Below are 23,435 nucleotides of genomic sequence, written 5' to 3'. Positions count from 1 at the left end.
GAATGCTTGCTTATGGATAATTGTGTGTTATTTGAGTTCACACTGTGACAATAGAGTTAACTATTTGATGTGTTTGTGTTTTATAAATGAGAACATAAAATATCTGTAAAATGAGGCCAACTTTGGAGAAATCATTAAAAAAATTGTAATGTGTGTATATATGAATATTATAATTTCTAAACTACTAAATTAAAACATTACATGATTGAAGTGTTTACTCATGGCCCATGGTCCATTGTTAATTTCGAATTTGGCCTTTGGATTTAACTATTAATGCATTAAGCCATTTTTCAATTTATGTTTTCTGGTGGACAAAACATTTAAACTTATACTAATGTTGTCTTTTTGGTTTATATTCTCCTTATCTTGGTGCCATTAATTATATATGATGCTTACAAGAAAGCTGTGAATTGGTTGTTCCTGGTTGTTGTGTTACATGTGCTCTTCTAAATAACATTGTAAGTTCATTGATTAGATATACTGCAGTGTAATTTTAATTTTACTCATATTTTCGTCAGCATTCTGAAGATTATGAAATATTTGGGGATTTGGAGGAGCTAAATTGTTATAACATGCAGGTTTTTCTTTCTTTTTGCTCCGAACAAAAAAACAACAAAAAAACACTTACCTACAGCACTTAAGCCATTTGACACAATCACACACACAAATGAAAAAAAAAAGATATTAAAAACGACAAGGCGCATGACGTCACGTGGCTTCTCACGCGAGAAGGGGGGCGACGAAAGTGTCGCGCTTCTTATCACACGTCTTTGGTCACGGCAAGGTACGCGACGATCGACCCGATGATTGCTTAGTTTGCAAGTCAAATGCATAAACCACACCCCATATTCGAAAGGCTATAGGGATGCTCACTTCAGTTTGGTATTCGCCCCAAATGACGACGAACTGGCAAGAGAGTCCCGTCGCTTCGCTCCAGTCCAGCGGGAGGCGCTTAACACATACGTTTGTTTGACAACTTAAACCTCAGAGTTCAGTTTCATCGCGCTCTTTGTTGTTATGTCGGTATGACATGTTTCTAAAAAAAAAATACAGTTTTTGAATCAGTTCAGTAAATACCTGTAATATTCTCTTCCTCATATTCGTGACTGAGTCTTGAAGCGAGCAGGAATATCTGGAGGAGTTTATCATCTGAACTGAGATCTGCTGCTGTGAAGATGGAGTTTGTGAAAGAGGAGAGAGAAGAGAACACGAGTGAACCAGAAACCTTCACTATAAAACAAGAGGAACCAGAAATAAAACACGAGGAACCAGAAACCTGGAGAATAAAAGACGAGGAACCAGAAACCTGCATAATAAAACACGAGGAACCAGAAACTTCGAGAATAAAACATGAGGAACCAGAAACCTGCACAATAAAACACGAGGAACCAGAAACTTTGAGAATAAAACACAAGGAACCAGAAACTTTGAGAATAAAACACGAGGAACAAGGAGGTTGGTGTTTATTCTTCATTCATCTTTAATGACTGTTTGTTGTACATTAGGCTTAAAAAGCTTTTCTTTTCTGGGTATTTTTGAGCACTGGAGAATTTCTGTGTAGACATTTGTGTGTGTGTGTGTGTGTGTGTGTGTATATATATATATATACACACACACACACACACACACGCATATTAATACTATTAATATATTCAGACTTATGTGTGTGTGTTTGTATAAAAATAAGCATATTAATAACTTGTGATAACACTGTAATCGGCACAATCTGTGTATCAATAATATGCTGTGCAGCATGGATGTTGCCTACATGTTTGTGTTTTTGAAAAAACAACTTTTATGGTTAGTGAGATTTTTTTTTTTAAGTCACTAAAATAAGGCCACGATACACATACAGAACATTTGTTCACAAAACATAACAATATCCTGATCTCATGATAAATGTTATTTTGAATAATGTGTATTACCAGACAGTTGAACAGTATTTTTTCTACTATCAAATGTGCACCAGCTACTGTTTGGTTACCCACATTCTTCAAAATATCTTTTTCTTTTGTGTTCACCGCAAGAAAGAATTTAAAGGGTTAGTTCACCAAAAAATTTAAATCAGGCCATGTTTTACTCGCTCTCAAGAATCCTTTAGGTGTATATGACTGTTTTTATTCAGATTAATCCAATCTTATTTATATAAAAAATTATCCTGGCTCTTCCAAGCGTTGGAATTGGAATAGGAGGGTGTATTTAGTCCAAAAGTCAAATAAAAAAGTCCAAAAGTAGTCAAATAAAGCATGCGCATCTGTAATAAAAAGTGCCTCACATGGCTCCGAGGGATGAATAAAGGCCTCCTGTAGTAGGGTTGTGCCGATAGACGTTAGTATAATTTTCCTATTGATGTATTAGATTATAATAATAACTATAATTTTTTTTTATTAGGCGGCTTATTATAATTCGGCTATCAAACTGCCCAGCTATTTCACTTTAGCACCGCATTTCACACACACACTGCACGCAGGAGGATTAGAGTAATTGTTGTAGTTGCTGAAGTTGTCCGCTTTGACTCAGATAACTCGTTAAATCCAGGAAATGATAGAGACCAAGAATGAGGAGTTGTTGTCCAACACAATGGCTGCTACACGACGATGCGCTATTCTCATTCGTGAAAGATTAGGCCATCCTTAAAAATATTCTTGTTTGCCTTAACCCGACCGACCCTGTCAATTTAGCACCAACTCAATTATTTTTTTATTTTTTTGCTTTTAGTCGGACCGACTTGCCGATTGTAAATTTGCATTAAGAACGACCAATTATTTTTTTACTCTTCATACAACTAATACAAACGCAATAAAATACTATTAATTATATTTAAGTATTGTAAATATATAAATTGCCTTGGCCTACATACAAATGAAGGCTATCATCTTTAATAAAAAAAAAAAAAAACCCTTGACGTCATCTGTGTTTACACGGATATCACACTGTGGCCTGTGCGTTCGCTTCGTCTCATACTCTCACTCACTGTCAGAGTCAACGGTTCATGCTTGGTAATGATGGCTGCGGCTGCAGTAAAGTCATACGGGTTCGGGCACCATAATACATCTAAAAAAATTCATTAAAACAGCTCGACACCGCTTTAACTTGGCACAAAGTTCTGGAAAAACTGTGCCCAGATCTTTTTTACAACAGAAATGTGAATTCAGCCGGTATTCAGTCTCATACAGTTTCGGGCTTGAATTGCCTAGGGCTGTCAAAATAGCTGAAAAAACTAAATTCAAATTTTTTTTACTTAAATATGATCAAGATTCGAATTGTATTCGAATTTTAAATGCATAATTTCAGTTAGGGTGAAGAAAAGCTGAGGGTCAAGATAGCGCATTGAGCAAAATATTACTGCATGTTTATTCAAAGCATTAGAATACATGAATGTGAAAACTACATAATATTTAAAATAATGTTTATGAACCAATTATTATTAATTAAGTTGCTTAAAGAACTATAAACAAAACAGCATCATGTATGCATGCATTGTTAAATAAAAAGGGCAGAAAACCAGTCACACAGGATACATTTTTTGTTTTAAAAACATGAGATGCACGAAATATGTGTTCTGTGTGAACGGCTTGGTTTCAGTTTTGATGTAAACAAGATCTTCTCCTCATTGATTTTTTTTTTTAAATGGCTTCAACTGGATAGGCTAACATAACCTTTATAATGCAATGACATATATATTGTCATCGCATCTCGTGCGCGTACACGAGGTGGAAGATGAGAAAGCAGATACTGCGTCTCGAGCCCGTTCGCCTTTGAAAGTTGTGTAGACACAGCTGTGCGCGCGGCCAGATGGAATGGAACACGTACCGGGGCTCATAAGGCAGCTTCCTTAATGCACACCTAAAATTCATATGCGCATTAGAATGTGGATTTTTATTTAAAATTCGACGAATATTCGAAAAAATATTTTTTTTGATAGCCTAAGAAAATCGCTTATGCGTTTTTTTTTTTTTTTTTTGTTTTTTTTAAATTTAATCGTAAACACAGCTATGTTGAAGCCTGCAGTAAATGTTTTGCATTATGGCAGTCCACTCTGCTTATTGTTTTTCGAAAATGTTGCACTCCTGTATGTCATTTTGCACGTAACTTCACGCCAATAAATCATCAGAAATATTGGTCTTTACTAATATATTGAATCTTTACATTCCTCCTGCCTAGGGCTGGGATAAACGATTATTTTTTAAACGATTAATCTAGCGATTATTTTTTCGCTGCATCGATTAATCTAACGATTAATTTTTCCAGACCGATTAGATTTCGATTATCTCCCCATTAATTGACTACTAACAATTTATACATGTTGATTTACATATCTGAATGAAAAAAAACATGAATTCCTTAACATTGCAATATATGTTTATTGCTCTTGAAATTACAAAATAAAAGACTGACTAAGAATGCATTACTTTGCACTTGTATAGAGATAACATTCAATAAAACCTTGAAGCCTTGAAAACACATAGCTTACTGAACACATAGGGCCAAGCTTACTGAAAAAAGTTCTTCTTTCAGATGAAAATAACAACAACTTGATGTCTAGCATTCAATAAAAAAGTTCACCCAAAATACTTGTTTAGAGCAATTGAAAGAATACAGTAACCAATGTAAACTTTAGGACTTTAAGCTAATACAGAGAGTGCTTTTCCAAAAAATAAAAAATAAAAATTAACAGTGGGAGCCAGCAGCCTGTCATGTAGAAAAAAAAAATCTCAGGATGCTCCACGTGAAACTTTGGCGTTCCGCTCTTTTTCTATCGTGTCTAATGATTTTGGTTAATATCCACGAGGGAGAGAGAGAGAGAGACAGAGAGAAAGAGAGAGAGAGAGAGCGAGCAAGACAGCGCTCGTGTAGTTTGAAGACTGTGAGTGTGTAAGCGCGCGTGAAACTTGGGTGTTTCGCCCTTTTTCTATCGTGTTTAATGATTTTGATTAATATGCACGAGGGAGAGAGAGAGCAAGAAGCGCTCGTGTTGTTTGAAGACTGTGAGTGCGCGCGCACAGCCGGGGCTCTCTCTCGTACGCGCCCTGTCAGGCGCAGCACAGTCATTCTATTCTACATCACTCACTGATCAAATAAGGCTTTGACAGCTGCCAAAAAAAAAAGATCAATGCAGAAAAACCCCTGGATTGGTTATATAACGTTGGACAGAATGATGATCCGGCCATCGCGTATATTCAGGGCACATAAGGTAAACGTTTTGCAAACGTTTTTTAGAGAAATAAAAACAGGTCGACGAATCGATGCGCATATTTTGCGTCGACGTATTTTTTGCGTCGACGTCACCGATGACCTCAACGCGTTGTCCCAGCCCTACTCCTGCCTGTTGTCCGTGGATTTACCTATATTTGGTGTTATTTGCCGTATAAAACTTTAGACATGCAAAATTGATTTTACAATCGATTCAATGAACACTCGTCACTCAAATCAAACTGAATTTTTTTCACAAAAGTGACAACCCAAGAAAGCAAAGTAAACGGTCTCTCATTTGTAGGTTGAATTGATACGTAGCGGTGGATGCAAGTAAAACAGTACCTCATTTTTTTTCTCACCTGAAATTCATGAAATAAACATGTTTTTGACAAAGATTTAAATTTGTTTGTGGTCTATATAGCCTGCATCAAAATGAGGTTTGCAATGATGCGCCCGAAGGCACAGGTTGAAGACCCAGTCAGTGACGTCACGATATGCTAATTTGTTTAAATTCATACCGACGTCATCACCATCACAAAAATTTACTTTTTTTTTTTTTACATTGAAACTACCGACCCTTTTTTTTTTAAATTACTGTTACTGCAAACCAAAATACTTTTAAGGATGGCCTCTTTCTCGTGTTACAAATAAAGTAAAGGCAAAATAATTACAAGGTGGCAGAGTGAACTTATCATCCATAATAGTTCTCACAAAGTCCTTCTCTTAAAGACCGATCACTTATAACACTCACTATGTGGTGATGACGTAGAAGGACTACGTGAGAATCACCATGGATAAATTCAGTCTGCTGCCTTGTTATTATTTTTATGCACTTCGCACTATAATGTGAAGCACGCAAAATACATAGTTTTGGCCGCTATGAAGTCTCCATCCACAAACAGACGTACATCGTCTGCAGATATAAGGTTTTTCTTCAGCTACACTAGGTTTCTAATAGTGCTGGGCGGTATACCGGTTCATACCGAAAACCGGTGTATATTTTTGGTGAGATTATACATTTTTTATATACCGCCATACCGATGTATTTAATTACTCAACGTACAGAACGAATGTTATGCTGCGCCGTTACACTGTTTCATACGGATCCTTTACAATGTTGCACTTCCAAGCAGTGACTGCGAGGCGTGGTGAGGGTAAACTCAGCAGTGCTCTGGTGTTACGTTATAACGCCTGTTTCACACATAGTCCGTCTACAGTGCGGTGTGGCGGTCCGTCAGTGCGTTCCGGGAGCAGTGCTTCTAAAGCAGTGCATCGATTGTTAACGTACTGAGTCTATTTTTGCTGTGCTGCAGGCGCTGAATTAAAGTGAAAGCGCATGGATTGACATGGAAATGCAGTCATTTCACAATAAATGTATACTAATTAAAGCTGTTTCACACAAAACTATGAATTAACACATGTGGAATTATATACATAACAAAAAAGTGTGAAACAACTGAAAATATGTCATATTCTAGGTTCTTCAAAGTAGCCACCTTTTGCTTTGATTACTGCTTTGCACACTCTTGGCATTCTCTTGATGAGCTTCAAGAGGTAGTCACCTGAAATGGTCTTCCAACAGTCTTGAAGGAGTTCCCCGAGAGATGCTTAGCACTTGTTGGCCCTTTTGCCTTCTGTCTGCGGTCCAGCTCACCCCAAACCATCTCGACTGGGTTCAGGTCCGGTGACCGTGGAGGCCAGGTCATCTGGCGCAGCACCCCATCACTCTCCTTCTTGGTCAAATAGCCCTTACACAGGCTGGAGGTGTGTTTGGGGTCATTGTCTTGTTGAAAAATAAATTATGGTCCAACTAAACGCAAACCGGATGGAATAGCATGCCGCTGCAAGATGCTGTGGTTGCCATGCTGGATCAGTATGCCTTCAATTTTGAATAAATCCCCAACAGTGTCACCAGCAAAGCACCCCCACACCATCACACCTCCTCCATGCTTCACGGTGGGAACCAGGCATGTATAGTCCATCCGTTCACCTTTTCTGCGTCGCACAAAGACACGGTGGTTGAAACCAAAGATCTCAAATTTGGACTCATCAGACCAAAGCACAGATTTCCACTGGTCTAATGTCCATTCCTTGTGTTCTTTAGCCCAAAGAAGTCTCTTCTGCTTGTTGCCTTTCTTTAGCAGTGGTTTCCTAGCAGATATTAACACAGACATAACAGTATGAAAACTCCTGCTTAATAATAGTGACGATGGCAAAGAAATTTGTTTAATTATGTTATCGTGCACATTTTATCTTAACAAACATTTCAAATTTGCAATATTATTAATACGTTTGTCTGTGAGATCTGCGAGATCTTTCATGCGCGCCACGGAGGCTGTCTGTCAGTCACACACACACACCACAACGAGCGCGGCGCACGCACAGACATAACAGTATGAAAACTCCTGCTTAATAGCAGATATTCTACCATGAAGGCCTGATTCACACAGTCTCCTCTAGGGATGGGTACCGAAACCCGGTATTAAACTGGCCCCAGGGCTAAATTTTTCAAAGACCGTAGTATTAGTAAGATCTGATGCTATTGGTTCTGCTTTCGGTACTGGAGGGAAAAAAAATTATGTACAATGTATTTTTGCTTAATAATCTTATCGTGTACATTTTATCTCACCAAACATTTTTAATGTGCGATCATATTAATACGTTTGTCTGTGAGATCTGCGAGATCTTTCATGCGTGCCACGGAGGCTGTCTGTCATTCACACACACACACCACAACGAGCGCGGCGCACGCACAGACATAACAGTATGAAAACTCCTGCTTAATAATAGTGACGATGGCAAAGAAATTTGTTTAATTATGTTATCGTGCACATTTTATCTTAACAAACATTTCAAATTTGCAATATTATTAATACGTTTGTCTGTGAGATCTGCGAGATCTTTCATGCGCGCCACGGAGGCTGTCTGTTAGTAACACAAACACAAGAACGAGCGTGGCGCACACACACATAAGGGGCCGTTCACATATCATGTCTTTTGCGCGCTCAAGTTCTTTATTTCAAATGTAGACCGCGGTATGCGCACTCATAAAGGAAGCGGCGCGGTCTCGACGCGCACACGGTGAACGGACCCTTACAGTACCAAAACTCCCGCTTAATACAAAGAGTGACGATGGCGGAGAGAGCAAAACGTTCCAAAGTGTGGTTAAACTTCACTAGAGCTGATGCAGACAACGCTCCTTGTAATAACTGCAACAAAATTTTTGCATGTAAGGGCGGAAACACAAGCAATCTGTCAAAGCATCTTTCAAAAGTGCATTATGTGCAGACAGAGAAATGCAAAGTTTTCGACTGCCTAACACAACACAAAGTAACAAAACACAAAGTACCGATAAGAATACCGTTAAAGTACCGGACCATTAAGCAGTATCGGTAAGAGTAGTAATACCATTAAAACCTTAACGATACCCATCCCTAGTCTCCTCTTAACAGTTGTTCTAGAGATGTGTCTGCTGCTAGAACTCCGTGTGCCATTGACCTGGTCTCTAATCTGAGCTGCTGTTAACCTGCGATTTCTGAGGCTGGTGACTCGGATGAACTTATCCTCCGCAGCAGAGGTGACTCTTGGTCTTTCTCTCCTGGGGCGGTCTGCATGTGAGCCAGTTTCTTTGTAGCACTTGATGGTTTTTGTGACTGCACTTGGGGACACTTTCAAAGTTTTTCCAATTTTTCGGACTGACTGACCTTCATTTCTTAAAGTAATGATGGCCACTCCTTTTCCTATACTTAGCTGCTTTTTTCTTGCCATAATACAAATTCTAACAGTCTATTCAGTAGGACTATCAGCTGTGTATCCACCTGACTTCTGCATAACACTACTTCTTCTTCTATTCCTTTCCGGCAGACTAGGCACTTCTAGTGCATTGCTGCCTCCCACTGGTGATAAAGATAATCTACATTAAAGCTCCCCCTAGCCTATATTTTCCAATATTTGCCAGTGGCCTATAGGAAGTGAAGTAATTCCAATGCTCTTTCTATTTGATTAGGGCCATCACCCATCAGAGTTTTAACAGACACTAAATCAACTCCCAGAAAGTTCAGACCAATGAATAACAGTCTCCTTTCTTCAGCATATCTCGGACAGAACATGATGACATGCTTGACAGACTCCTGTACTCCACAGGCTTGTCACTTGCCGTCCATGTGCTTTCCCACCAGAAACAGCCCACTTGCCAATCCACAAACCCAGTCTTAGTCGGGCCAACTTAATCTGATCCATCCGATGCAGGATTATTGAATTCCCAGGGTTGACTAATGGTTTTATGTCATAGAATTTTCTCCCGCTAATGTCTTAACTCCACTCGTGCTGCTATTGCTGTGTAAGTCTTTCATTAATGATGCTGCGGCACTCCAGTCTATCAAAAATAGGCACCTCCACCTCCACATTTCCCCTAACTAAACTTGCCCTAGCAGCCTCATCAGCAGCCTCATTCCCCTCAACCCCCACATGTGCTGGAACCCACAAGAAACCCACAGTACACCCCCGTCTCTCTAATCTATAAACACTTGTTAAGATCTCCCCGCCTAATTCTAACCTAGCCCCTCCTCTTTCTCCCCCTATCGCCATCAAGCCAGATAGCGAGTCAGAACAAATGATGGCTTTCTCCACCCCACCTTCTTCCACCCACCTCAGAGCCCATATGATTGCTACAAGTTCAGCCGTAAAGATTGAAAGACCCTCAGGCAATCTATTACACTGTCTAACATGGAAATACGGAACATATAAACCAAAGCCCATTTTTTTACTCTCAGGGGCTCTAGATCCATCTGTATAAATATCTATGTAGCTATTCCACAAATTCCTAAGATGCTCCTGTACATAGTATGCAACATTACTTACACTTCCTTCCTTTATTAATTTTTTTATAGATATATCTACATCAGCCACAGGCAATAACCAATGAGGAATAGATGGCCAATAGACAGAAGGCACCATTTTCCTTTCATTAAGCTTAAGCTCCTCTGCATATGTCTTAACGGAATGTAAAACACTATATCTAAGTCTACTCTCACCCTTCCTGAACTCCCAACACTCTGTTAACAAAGAAAATGAAGGAAGAACTGACCCAGAGCTTTTAATTTAAACGAAATAATTTAATGTCAATTTAGCACGTCGCAGCCTCAGCGGAACTTCCCCTGTTTCCACCAGCAGCGACAGAATCGGCGTTGTCTGGAATGCCCCAGTACATATCCCTAGATTGTACCACATCTAACTTACGTGTGGACCTAGCTGCTGATCCATATGCAAGACATCCATAATCAAAAAGCCATAATCAATAGCTTTATAAATCATCAGCATAAGATTCCTGTCTGCACCCCAAGAGCATCCCACCAAACACCTCAAAATATTAATAACTTTTCCACATTTACTCACCATTCTACTTACATGTTCGTTATACGTTAGCTTTTCATCTACCCAGACCCCAAGAAACTTGAAGACCCCAACTCTTTCAAGAGATTCCCCATACAACTTAAGACCTAGACTTTCTATATTCCTCTTCCTGCCAAAAACCATATACTTTGTTTTTGTCAATGATAGCCTAAAGCCCCACTTATCACTCCAAGCCTGCACCTTATTCAAATCACACTGCATTTGTTTAAAAAAAATACCCAGTATTACGGCCTCTTTTCCACAATGCTCCATCATCTGCAAACAAAGATTGCTGAAATCCACTTCCTACCTCATCAAACATATTATTAACCATTATATTGAACAGGACTGGACTGATTACACTACCCTGCGGAGTCCCATTATCTACAAACACAGATTCAGAAAAACTCCCACCTACTCTTACCTGAATTCACCATAACCTCAGAAAGTCCTTAATCCAATTAATCATTCTACCCCGAATCCCTGCATCATACAGCTTAATAATAACTCCTTTCCACAGCATATCATATGCCTTCTCGATGTCAAAAAACACACGTAACACAACCTCTTTATTTACAAGGGCTTTCCTGATATCATCATCCAACACTAAAATTGAATCCATAGTACCACGACCAAGTCTGAAACCATTCTGATATGTAGAGAAAAAAACCTTTCTTTTCTAATCTATATACCAACCTATCAGTAACCATCCTTTCCATAATCTTACAGATAACAGCTGTAAGGGCAATTGGTCTATGTGATCCAGGGCTTTCAGCTTCCTTACCGGGTTTTAAAATTGGCACAATCACTGCATGTTTCCATTCAGCTGGAATTGATCCTTCCTCCCACACAGTATTAATCAACGCCAATACCTCCTCCAATGCAAAGTCATCCATATGCTGAAAGATCTCATATCCCAATTCATCTCTCCCAGGAGTAGTGTGCCTCCCTCGTCTTATTGTCCTTCTTAATTCATGTAAAGAAAAGAACAAAAGTAATGACAATAATGATTTAGTTAATTTAAGTGTATACCCTTCCTGCTTAAGCATTAGCTCCCTCCTAATCAAACCATCACCACCAACATTCTTATCATTGTGCACTTGCTGGAAACTCCTAACCAACAGATCAGCCTTATCCTGGTTACTAACCACTTCTCTACACCCTTCTACCAAAACAGGAATAGAAAAACCTCTATTAATTCCCGCCATACGATGAATAATATTCCGAACCCTTTTTAACAGTAGTCTCAGAACCAAGAGTGCCACAGAACTTCTGCCAACTCTTTCTCTTCGCACACTTTATGACCTTCCTAGCCTCAGCTCGCCGTTGCTTTTATTCAACAACATGGCTCTCAACAGGACATCTGCGAAGCTGCCTATAAGCTCTATTTCTAGCCCGCACAGCCTCATCACAAGCCTGATTCCACCATGGCACTGATTTCCTCTCTTTCCTCTCTCCCTTCATTCTAATGGCTTTCCACAAAAGGAAATACTCCATTCATCAGTACTACCTTGGCTATTTACATCTCCTAAACTTCCTACCAACTGATCTCTAAATTTATCCCAATCTGCTTTTAGAAAATTATACCCTCTCTTCACTCTCTCCTTCTCCACCTGCAAAGCACTGCCAAATTCACTAAAAATAGGGAAATGATCACTCCCTAATGTGTTAAGATCCATAGGATACCACTTCCCACACCCAGCAAGTTCACCTGATGCAAATGTTAAGTCAATACATGACAAACTCCCACTATTCACCTGTATCCTAGTCGGTCTTCCATCATTTAATACCACCAAATTGTTTTTATCTATAAAATCTTCAATTAAAACCCCATTTCCATCTCTGATTCTGCTGCCCCAAATAGGATTGTGAGCATTAAAATCTCCTGTCCACACTACTGGAGGTCTCACCTGATCCATTATATCATCTAACTTATCCATTTCTAACCGAAGACAAGGATTATAAAAATTCACAAATGAAAACCTACCTGCTGTACTCCATACCTCAATTGCTAAACATTCAAGCCCTGAGGTTATATTAACTTGCTTGTATTGAACACCTTTTTTAACAAATATTGCACAACCCCCTCCAGTCGAATTTCTGTCTTTACGTAAACAAATAAAACCTGGCATCACAAAATCTAAAGTCTCCTGAATACATATTAACTGCGGTTTATTTTTTAAACCATCCACAAACTTTTTAAATTCCTGTCCATTAGCTATCAAACTCCTGGAATTCCACTGCAAGATACAAAACATTAATATACTAACTATCAATTTCACCATCGTCATCATCTTCCATTTGACCTCCATTATTCTTACCCCTTCGGTCTCTTGAAAACACATATCAATAGAGGGCAGCTGGCTCAACCTCTACAACCCTAAGACTCCTCTCCGCAGCCTTCACCGAAATGAACCGAAATAAAAATTCTTGGCCAAAACCGAAAAAGAGAAAACCAAGGCCGAAACCGAAACACCGAAAGAAATTATGCCAATTACTCCATTGCATTTATTGCTATGACCGTGTACTAACTTTACTAAAATTAAGACATTGCAATTGCATAAATAAAAAATTAAAGTTTCAATGATAACTAGAATTAAAAGTTAGTGTACTAACTTTGATGTTGGCTTGGCCATCTTGGCCATGGGGCAAAAGAGCCACAGTACTTGTGTGCCCAACACTCTTGAGTTGCCCTGCTGCCAAAAAAAAAATAATAATACCATAAAAAAATACACCTGCAACAGTCGTTTTCCATGGTCCCTTGCTGTTTTCCTTTTTAATAAAAAGCCTAGGCTATGATAACAGCAAGGACAGGGTTGTCTATCTGAATGCGAAATAAGTCATGCAAAAACTATAATCTCCTAAATACCATTCAATTTGATCTTATTTTAATAGTACTGACAACATATTTTAAGTTATCACACAGTACTGAAAAATTAAAGAAGGGACACTATATATAGTATACTTCGGCGAGTCAAGAGCTCAACAAAACTTTATACTATCACCACAAAATTTTAATTTATATTTATTAAAAAATAAATATTTTATAAAACTGAAACTTAAATATATTATTTCTATAGGCTATACAAAAAAGAAAAGAAAAAAGACTAAATAATAAGGCTGAATAAGCTGATCTATAGCATGTTAAATGGTGGTTGCCTGTCTATGAATGGTACACCCCTCTAAGCTCACAAAAGTGGTTTGACCCAAGTCCTCAGCAGCCAATGACATTGACCCGTTCAAACTGATTTTGAATGCGTACTTCACATGTATTGCACGTGTTTTTAACTTGTATTTAACCCTCTGGGCTTCTTCGTAAATGGGTTACACTTAGCTTCCTCCGGGTCAAAAAAGACCGAAGCCTTAAAAATGTAACTTTTTTTTTCCCAGGAAAACCAATCAAATATATTTTTGTTCAATAATATTTTTTGTATATTATTTAGAATTTTTAAAGATTTTTATGATACTTTGCATTAATTATATATTTTTTATGAGCAATTTTTTCCATTAGAATTAATATATATATTTTTCTTTTATTTTAATTTTAATTTTTTTTCAATAAATGCACCATTGCACATCAAAATAGAGTGCAGGCCTAAAATAAAAAAAAATTCAAGTGAGAAGAGCGCCATCCAGTGGCTTTAAAATATAATAAATGTGTGTAATGTCCTGTAACCGCCTATAGGCTGCCATAGCTTTTTTTTATTTATTTTTTTTATTCCCATTTGGAAAGAAAAAAAATCGAATTACTAAGCAACCACTGAATGGAACAACACAATCTATATATCATTTTAAAGCTTAGGATCTCAGCTTTTTAATGCATCTAATCACATTTATTAACTCTTAACGAGTGCTGAGTAATCCCTCTAAAACCGAGTGTACCGCCAGCAGGCGCCACCTAGCTGCGAAAATATTCATTACCATATTTTTCAAAAATATTGCCTTGATTAACACAAAGTTGATGTCATTTGAAAGCTTAGGGTATGACCTTTACAGTGAATGTATCCACTTTGAAAAAATCTTAAGTATTGCTGAGTTATTTGGTGATAAATACAATTTCTTTTTTTTTCATAATCTATAAAATAATGTACTGCAATGTGTCAAAAACATCATACAGCTCATGAAACATTCACAGATCATTGAAAATGGCACTTCATTTTTTACAGCATATTATTACAATTACAATGAGCCTAAAATTAACATAATCTATTGCTTTTATGACTAGATATTCTTCATGGAGAAACAATTGCCCATGAGGGGGCGTCAAAGACTGTACAAAAAGGCTATCTCTGTTCCAAATGCTGTAACTTTTGATTCCTTTATCCAAATTATTATTATTTTTTATCCAGATGCAGCTAACATGTAGGGGGACTTCACTAAAAAAGAATTTTCCTCCTACCTTATTTCCTTCCTGAGTTATTCCATGACAAATAAGAAAGATATGCAAAATCATAATACAAATTATATATATATTTTGTCTTTTATCCGCAATTTCTCTGCAGGACAATGTCTAAATGTAATCTAATTTATATTTTTGAAAAATTTAAAAAGAGTTCTTTCAAACGATACCTACCTTTTGACTCTCCTTGCTATAGTTTTGGAGTTATTATGATTATATAGTAAAATATAGCAAAATTTGCTGTTTCAGTCTTACCAGTTAATTTCTCTGTGTGTGTGTGTGTTTGTGTGTGTGGGTGTGTGTGTGTGGGGGGGAGGGTGTCTTATTTGCACTCTTGATGTTTTAGAGTGTCACCCCTTCATTGCTGTACACTTTTTTTCTGCACAGTGGCTGATCTGTAGTTTGTACCACCAAAGGTTCTCTGAGTTTTCGGATTTTCTTGTATTTCCCATTCATTTCCTATGTGGGTCATTTTTGACCCGTAGGAAGCTAAGTGTGCAATTTTTTTTACGACCCTTTAACATATCAGAATCATCTCCTTGATTTTTTTGTGTGTTCACATAGGTAATACAACAAAAGTCACCAAGTTTCATCCCCCTCCGATGAAGCAAAAAAATTTAAAAATTTAAAACGTACATGGTTTCGGTCTTTTTTGACCCGAAGAAGCCCAGAGGGTTGTGAAATACGCGTTAAATACGTGCTGATTTTTCACGTGTTGTCTACACGTGAAATACACGTATTTAACGTGTTGTTGACGCGTTAAAATTCACGTGTATCTGACCCTCTTGGCCTTCCATATTTGACCCTCTTGGCCTTCCATACACATTAGATATAATGAAGGGAGACGTGAAAAAAGGACATCGCGTTGTTTTGATATGGATTACGTTATCACAGAATATTTGTTCGGCAGCACTTGTTTAGTTTAAAAGTAGACATGTCAAGCTTTCTATAGATATATCTCTCATGTCTCTTCGTTGAGTATTCATAGAGTTACAGTTCATTTTAATGACGTGTTTGTAAATGAAGATCAGCGCAGACAAAGGCTGCAGACAGCACACCTTGTTTGTTATCTTTATTTTATAAGTGCACAAAGTTTTGTTGTTATTATATTTGTATCCAAAAAAAGTAGACCCTTTACAGATTCGATTGATGTATTGCTCATATCTGTACGATTAAAACTGAAGGTGTAATTTAAGTAATTTTTGGGTATATCAGGAGAAAATGACTCAAAACACGTATATGCATTAATCGACTCCAGAGGGTTTTAAAAGGCTTTGTCAAATATTGCATTTTGCACACATACACGGCTCAAAAAACCCTGGATTTTGCTCTTGTTGTGTTCTAAAGGGTGGATTGTGTGCATTCGGAGTAATATTGTATTTTAAGAAGCTCTTAAAAAATATATAAATGACTTTACCATGTTGTGCAGCGCCGATCAATCTATGTGACTTTCTGTCGGGTATTTCGACATATTTTGTATTTATTTGCTGTCGGTACATAAGCAAGAAGACTTTTCTCTGCTTGCTCCCTGAACACAAAAACACCACGGTGCTGAATTGAGCTCTTTCGCTTTTCGCTCTTTTTTTCTGTTTATTTAAACTGCGATTTGTATTTGTTCGTTCAGGTACAGGAGGACGTGAACGTCCTGAAGGAGAGCTCGGTTCAGTGTTGCTGTTCGTGAGACGCGGCTCTCTCTCTCGCGCAGACTGAACACAGCGTGAGTCACCAGCTGCTCAGTTCAGCTTTCCCTCATCGCGGGGCTGAAGCCAACTTGATGTGTTGAATGCTCGGAGCACGTTATAAAACGTATTCTTAAAATACACATTTCTGTTTTAATAAATGCTCATATTAAATCATAGCATAACACATAAGTAGGTACAAAAATAATCAGTGATGCATATGTGACCATTTTGGTCGCAGTGTAGTTCCCTGCTTTGTTGTGCAGCGCCGATCATTCGCTGTGACCTTCAGCCTGACAGAGAAAATCTCACAAGCACATATAAACACTCATTTTCATATGTATAATATATTCTTCTAATTGTTTTGTGCCATTTCGCTGCAGCGTTTTAATGTGAAAGGCTGTAAATTCTCTATGTGGACTTCAAGTGTTCAGAGAAATACATCTCGAGCTCGCGTCCAGTTGGCTGCCGCAAATATATCATGTTATTACTTTAAACAGTTCAGAAACATCTGAATTTAGCTCTTGGTGTGTTCTAACGGGTAGATTGCGTGCAATCGCCGATATAATTTAATTTAAAAAGGTCTTAAATAAGAATAAATTCGCTCGTTGTGAGTTCCGTGGAGACAATGCCTGAGCTGACAAGCCGTGATTCTTCTCTCGTCTTTCTGACTGCTCTCTGCCTAGAAATCAATTATTAATGAGCCCTGACCCCTGTAATAATCAGATATGTTGGTTTAGCTTGTCAGTTTGAGGGAAATTGTATTATTTACTTGTATTGACCGATTTAAAAGTGAAATTAAACCTTAGACCGGGTATTGCAACTGTAGGGGCGCAATTTTTCTCAGACAATGTAAGTCTATGGGTAATGTATTAAACATTTAAAAATTAATAAAAAAAAACTTTAAGTCTGATCACTCTGAAAAGATATAGCACACACCACCGCTCTATCCCGCAGGTGTCTGCCGAGTTTGGGGCTTGTGGCTTTAAAGCCCTAGGAGGAGATACGTTTAGAATTTTTAGTCTCAGAAAAATAATAAGAAGGAGAAGTTTAAATAACACAACAGTATGTTGGCTTTGCCAAGCCAACATAATAAAAATAAAAATAAGAAGTTTAAATAGCATAAAAGTTATTTAAAGTTATTTAGTTATATTACATAAATTATAAAAAAACATAAAAATACATAATTACAAATTATGCAAATATTTATTAAGCACATTGCAACAATGCACAGTATAAAATAAAATTCAAACTAAAAATGTATCCCACTCATGTGAATATTAAATAATAATGTACAGGCCTACTGGCCTGCAGAAAGGTTTTAAAATTAACTGTTCTCTCATAAAAACAAAGTGCGTTCAGGTGAAGTGCATTTGAAATTGTTCTCTGTAGGACTAGAAAGTGCATTACTTCTCCAGTAGACAAGACTGTTATCACTTCTGGGGATGGGGACTTCAGACAGATAACCATCTAGCTGATGAGCAGTTGAGTTTGTCATCTGCATAACATTTGAGAAATATTTGAGAGAGTGTATTTAAATAGGGCATAAATAAACATTTTTATCAAATTAAAGCAGCAATCTAGCAGAAAATCTAGCACAAATATGGCTACAATCTGATATTTTGTGTGTATATGTATATATGTGTGTGTGTGTGTGTGTGTGTGTATATATATATATATCATCTTACTCACCACCACTGAATCTTCTGTTACACAAGCTACCGACGGAGGGCATTCCTCTTCTCTTCTCCTTGAATCACTCACCTTACTACATGTTGCAATCTTTTTAACAGCCTCAGCATAAGACACCCCTTTGTTAATCTCCCTAAATTGCTGCACCCTCATAGCCTGCTTATATTGTTCACATTCACGATTTCTAGCTATGTGCCCTCCACCACATGAACCACACTTTACCACCTTCTCCTTACACTCCGAGAACTCATGTTCACCTCCACATTTTCCACATCTTCGATCTCCTCTACAAGCAGCCGCAATATGTCCATACCTCTGACATTTAAAGCACCTCAAAGGTGGCCTTCTGTATGGATGCACCTTAAATGAGGGCTTGAGACGAAGAACCAGATAGACAAATCCCAGTTCATCGTTTCTCCTTAGGAATTGCATTTCACAACCATCAGGATCCAAATCAGTGACAAGGCCGACAAACTCCCTGCTGGACTTCTTTCCTTTGTAACTGATCAGCAGGCAATCACCTGTTTTTATGTTGCCCAATGGCTCACATGGGTGGGCTTGAGGCTCAACCTCACTTGAATGATGAAATGCATGTGTTGCTGCCTCTGAGGATGAATACGGACTATGTTTGATGAGGCCCCAAGAGGTGGGCTCAATGTGGTGCACACTTTGGGTTCCTAAGAAAGAGTGCAAAGAGGTCATCATAATAATACAGATATCGCTTTGAATAACATTATGTACACATTCATTAGGGAGCACAAATTGCTATCCAATACTTACCTATGAGAGGTCTTACATTAGTCCACAGACGCTCTAGCTGGTGTTCATGTGTGAACATCTGGATGTCCTTTTCCAAAACGAGTTTGATATTAATGTCCGGGCAGTAATGTGCAGCTGTTTCCGCAAAGGACTGTGGATCGTTCACAATTATCTTGCGGCTTAGCACAGCTGATCTAACGCACCTTTTCACTGTCCCACCTACTCCATCAACGGCTCCCTTTCCATGACTTGTGGCAAAGAAGTGCCATTCCACCTGGATTAAAGAGTCAAATGAATATCACTAAGGAACACCATATGTAACCTTCTAGCACACAAGTCCATAATGATACAATAACATTTGAATAGTCATACCTTAAGGTCTGGAAAGATGTTCCTGAAAATTGTGGACATGAATGACCAAATGAATTTGTTTTTAAACTGCGATGCTGCTCCATCACTGAAGATGTGCAACTTTTCCATGCTTGGTTTTTTTTTCATCAGGTCATCCACCACCTTGGAGAGAAATGTAGCAACAGCCTTCTTTTCATGCTCCAGTGTATCACTGACAGTAGCATAGGATTGCACCTCTGCTTTGCTCCATCCAACAGCAGTGAAAATTGTGACTTGTCTGCTGGTCCAGTGGGCTGCCTGGATTTCATCTTGATATGCAGTAGTGTAATTTTCTGCAAAATCAATCTGCAACACCACTGTAGTCTCAACTTGCATCTTTCATCTTCTGTTGGAAAACTGCACTTTGATTTCTTTTTATGAAGCAGTGCTTAAGAAATTTAGTGGTCGACGCCAGCAGCAATGCGAACACACCGCGCAATACTCCACTCTTCATTATCTTAACCTGTAACCCCCCTTCAGATTCCCATGTATTCCATGTTGTTTGGATGTTCTTATCTTCATCTGGGATGTTGCTAATGATGTTCTGAAGGAGAATTGCATCACAACATGTTTCACATCCATTTAACATACACTCCGGAGAGTCAGGACTGCAGACCACAGCTCTGATAAATGCTGGTATGCTTTCGAAAGCATGTCGTGGGATGTGTTTATGTACACTCTCAAGTAGCATTTGTATGTTCTCATGGTATTTACAGAGGCAAACATTTCGAGGTGTTTCTGCTTTTGTGAAGACCTCTCCTGGCCGCAGTGCTGCAAATTTAGATTTTCCGATTTGAATCTCTGGGTACTCTTGCTGAAAGACTCTATATGCCTCTAAAATAGACATAGTTAAGTGCCTCTTTTGATATGTCTTCTTAACTTCATCTTCTTTTATGGTAACAGAATCTTTCCTCCCAGGTGCCTGTCGTGAGATGTCATCCCGGACATAAAATTGCTTAACCTTTTCTTTAATGTGATCAGTTGTAACTGCCTACTTGTTTCATTTCACTGTGCTCAACACATCCAATTGTGTCAACAATCTTTTTCATCACTGCTTTTTTTGTTTGGACTTTGAGGAAGAGCAGTGAGGACTCGTTTCACTGCCCTCCCAAGAGACTGCTTACTCTTGTATGCCGGGACAGGAGCCCTTTGTACATCTAAACGTTGACGTTTAAAACGGAGTTTCCTTTTTCTTTGTCTCTCTTTTGCAAGATTGCAAACTCTCTCTTTCTCCTCTTTAGTTTGCAGAGGTTTTTTCTGGCCCTTTCCTCTCTCTTTCTTTTCCTCTTCTTTTCTTTGTAGTTTTCATCATCTTTGTGCCTTTCCCTGAAAGTTTTCTGACGTTCAGCATTGGACATAGCTTTTACCTATAGTGTAGCAGCCTAGTATTAGGTCCATTGACATTTATAATTTTTATAAAGTTATTTAACATATGTGTGTGTTAGGGTGACCACCTGTCCTGCATTTTGAACATGCGCAGCCATTATTATTGGTTCTAGCCAGAGCGGGAAAACAAACACTGAGAAAAAGAGGGTGTTTTCTCTGATGATGACTGCTGTGTGGACAGAGACACAACTGTGGACCTCATAAAAAGTGAACTGAACTCCTGGTGAAAGTTAACTACAGCTACACCTGCCAGGAGTTCTAAAGACACATAATAAATGAGATGGCCCTACTCGAAGCTGCCAGATCAGACAAAAAATATATATTTTAAAAAAAATTCAAGATGCACTGAATCCGGTAAGAACGCATTTAGTATTTCTAGTCTTTCCTAATGGAATTTATGTGCTTATTTGGAAATGTGCTTTTTAGCGATTGGATTATTATTTTTACTTAATTATTTAGACTGAATAGACACGTGCTGTTGAATAGAGTTTTATATTATTAGTGACATTCACACAGCGCCAGCCAGCACCGTCATTTTTATAAAGCCCATTAGCAATTTAAAACATGTTAACATGACTGCAAAAAGACATCTAATATAAAATCTATATTTATTCACCTAGTATAATAATAGTAAGTTATCTCCCTCGTGTCCAGCATTGTCCCGCAAAATCAAATCTGCTGACCTGCAACAGAGCAATAGCCAGGTGGTCACCCTAGTATGTGTGTGTATATGTGTGAACATGTATGTGTGTACACACACACACACACACACACACACAAATATGTATACATATATAGCCTACTATAAAGTAGGTTGTTATATTGTCATGGTATCTCATCTGAGGTAATGACTCTGAGGTGACAATATTTGATATGACACATTAATATAACTAGATTTTTATTCAATTTATTTTCCCTGATTGTGTGTGGTTTTTAGTATCATCTTACCATTTTATCCATCTGTTGTTGTGGTAGGCGTATAGCTTTAAGATAACGCTATCTTTGAGCTGTCAAAACCTGAGCTTGAATGACAGGAAGCGTGAGCGAATTAGAGGGCGCCTGTTTCGCGCCTAAACCAATCAGGTTCCTCGCGCAATTGCAGGGCGCCTCTCGACTAGGATGTGAATGAATAGGCATAAACAAACAGACGGAACAAAGCAGAGACTATTACGGAAGACAGTCGAGATTAAATACATTAACAATTAATGTTTGTCATATAGGAGTTCAAATCACAGGTTTCCTCCACAGTCAGGTGAACCGATGGACATTATTGTCCTTAGCAAGTCACTAGCAGTCACTGTGAGTCACTAGCAATCATGTAGCCTACGTTTTTTGTGTCTAAATGATCGCACGGTTTTCGGCCGTTTATGGATTTTAATGCACAGTTGCAAGTCAAAATCATCAATTTTATTAAGATACAATTTATACAAAACGAAATTCACTATAAAGAAAGTCTTTCTACAAATCAAACATTTACTGAATTGGCAAAAATCATTTCTGTTTCGAATCAGATCACAACAGTCCATATGCATGATTTAATATGAAGCGTCCGTAACGCATTATTATGGTTGTTCAGAGCAAAGTAATGAGATGAATTGTCGATCCTAATAAGCATAAACATAATTTAGCTTTGTAAATAAAGTTTCAAGTTATTTGTATTTATAATTGTCATATTAAATAAACTAAACCTTTAAAACGTTATGGACGTGACAGTGCACTGAAGCGCCAAGACCTCTTTATTATAGCCCTTATAAATTCAACAGGCAGTGCTGTTATGACCAAATTAGTACATTTATTTCTCAGGCATGCCTCCATCTTTCTGCAAAATGCTTACTGTTAAAATAAAGTTTAAAAAGGGGGGTTTTTGATACCTTTTTTTGAAAGCATGAAATATGCCTGGTTGAAAATGTAATTTAAGCATTGTTGCTCACCTCATATCTGGTGGATAAACAAGGCAATAATTGCTAAATAGTGAGGCGTGGCCAAAGCCAGTGAAAGTACTTAATTAGCTGTTTAGAAAGCACTTGTCAGAAGAAACAGTCGAGCTACAGAGAAGGACAGCAGCTTGTGAGTGTTTTGCCTTGTTTTCTCATCAGACTAGTGTGTGATCGTCATTGCTAGGAAAGTTTTTGGTTTAAATTGTGTGTGTCTTACCCTGGTTAATACGTGCTGAAAGTGGCGCTTGGTTTTGCGTTTGCTTATCGCGGGACTGCCTGGTTTCGATCTGCTAAATAGTGAGGCGTGGCCAAAGCCAGTGAAAGTACTTAATTAGCTGTTTAGAAAGCACTTGTCAGAAGAAACAGTCGAGCTACAGAGAAGGACAGCAGCTTGTGAGTGTTTTGCCTTGTTTTCTCATCAGACTAGTGTGTGATCGTCATTGCTAGGAAAGTTTTTGGTTTAAATTGTGTGTGTCTTACCCTGGTTAATATGTGCTGAAAGTGGCGCTTGGTTTTGCGTTTGCCTATCGCGGGACTGCCTGGTTTCGATCTGCTAAATAGTGAGGCGTGGCCAGCTGACTTCAATCACAGATAATCAGGCTAATA

General features: G+C 38.2%; 1 protein-coding gene across 3 annotated transcripts in view; it reads left to right on the top strand.

The window, feature by feature from the left end:
- The window catches only part of LOC132148025 (zinc finger protein 271-like), a 193,280-nt gene that overhangs the window by 145,798 nt on the left and 24,047 nt on the right, over positions 1–23,435 (top strand). The window contains exon 1 of one of the 3 annotated variants that reach the window (XM_059557131.1): positions 995–1,455. The exons of the other annotated variants lie outside the window; for them this stretch is intronic. Within the exon in view, the coding sequence (XP_059413114.1) occupies positions 1,176–1,455 (280 nt within the window). The 5' untranslated portion in view covers positions 995–1,175. Of the gene's footprint in view, positions 1–994; positions 1,456–23,435 lie in introns of those variants that run through there. 3 annotated transcript variants of the gene reach the window in all.

Source organism: Carassius carassius, chromosome 1 (assembly GCF_963082965.1).
Source record: "Carassius carassius chromosome 1, fCarCar2.1, whole genome shotgun sequence".
NCBI classification, from domain to species: domain Eukaryota; kingdom Metazoa; phylum Chordata; class Actinopteri; order Cypriniformes; family Cyprinidae; genus Carassius; species Carassius carassius.
This window is presented reverse-complemented; position numbering and strand designations above follow the sequence as displayed.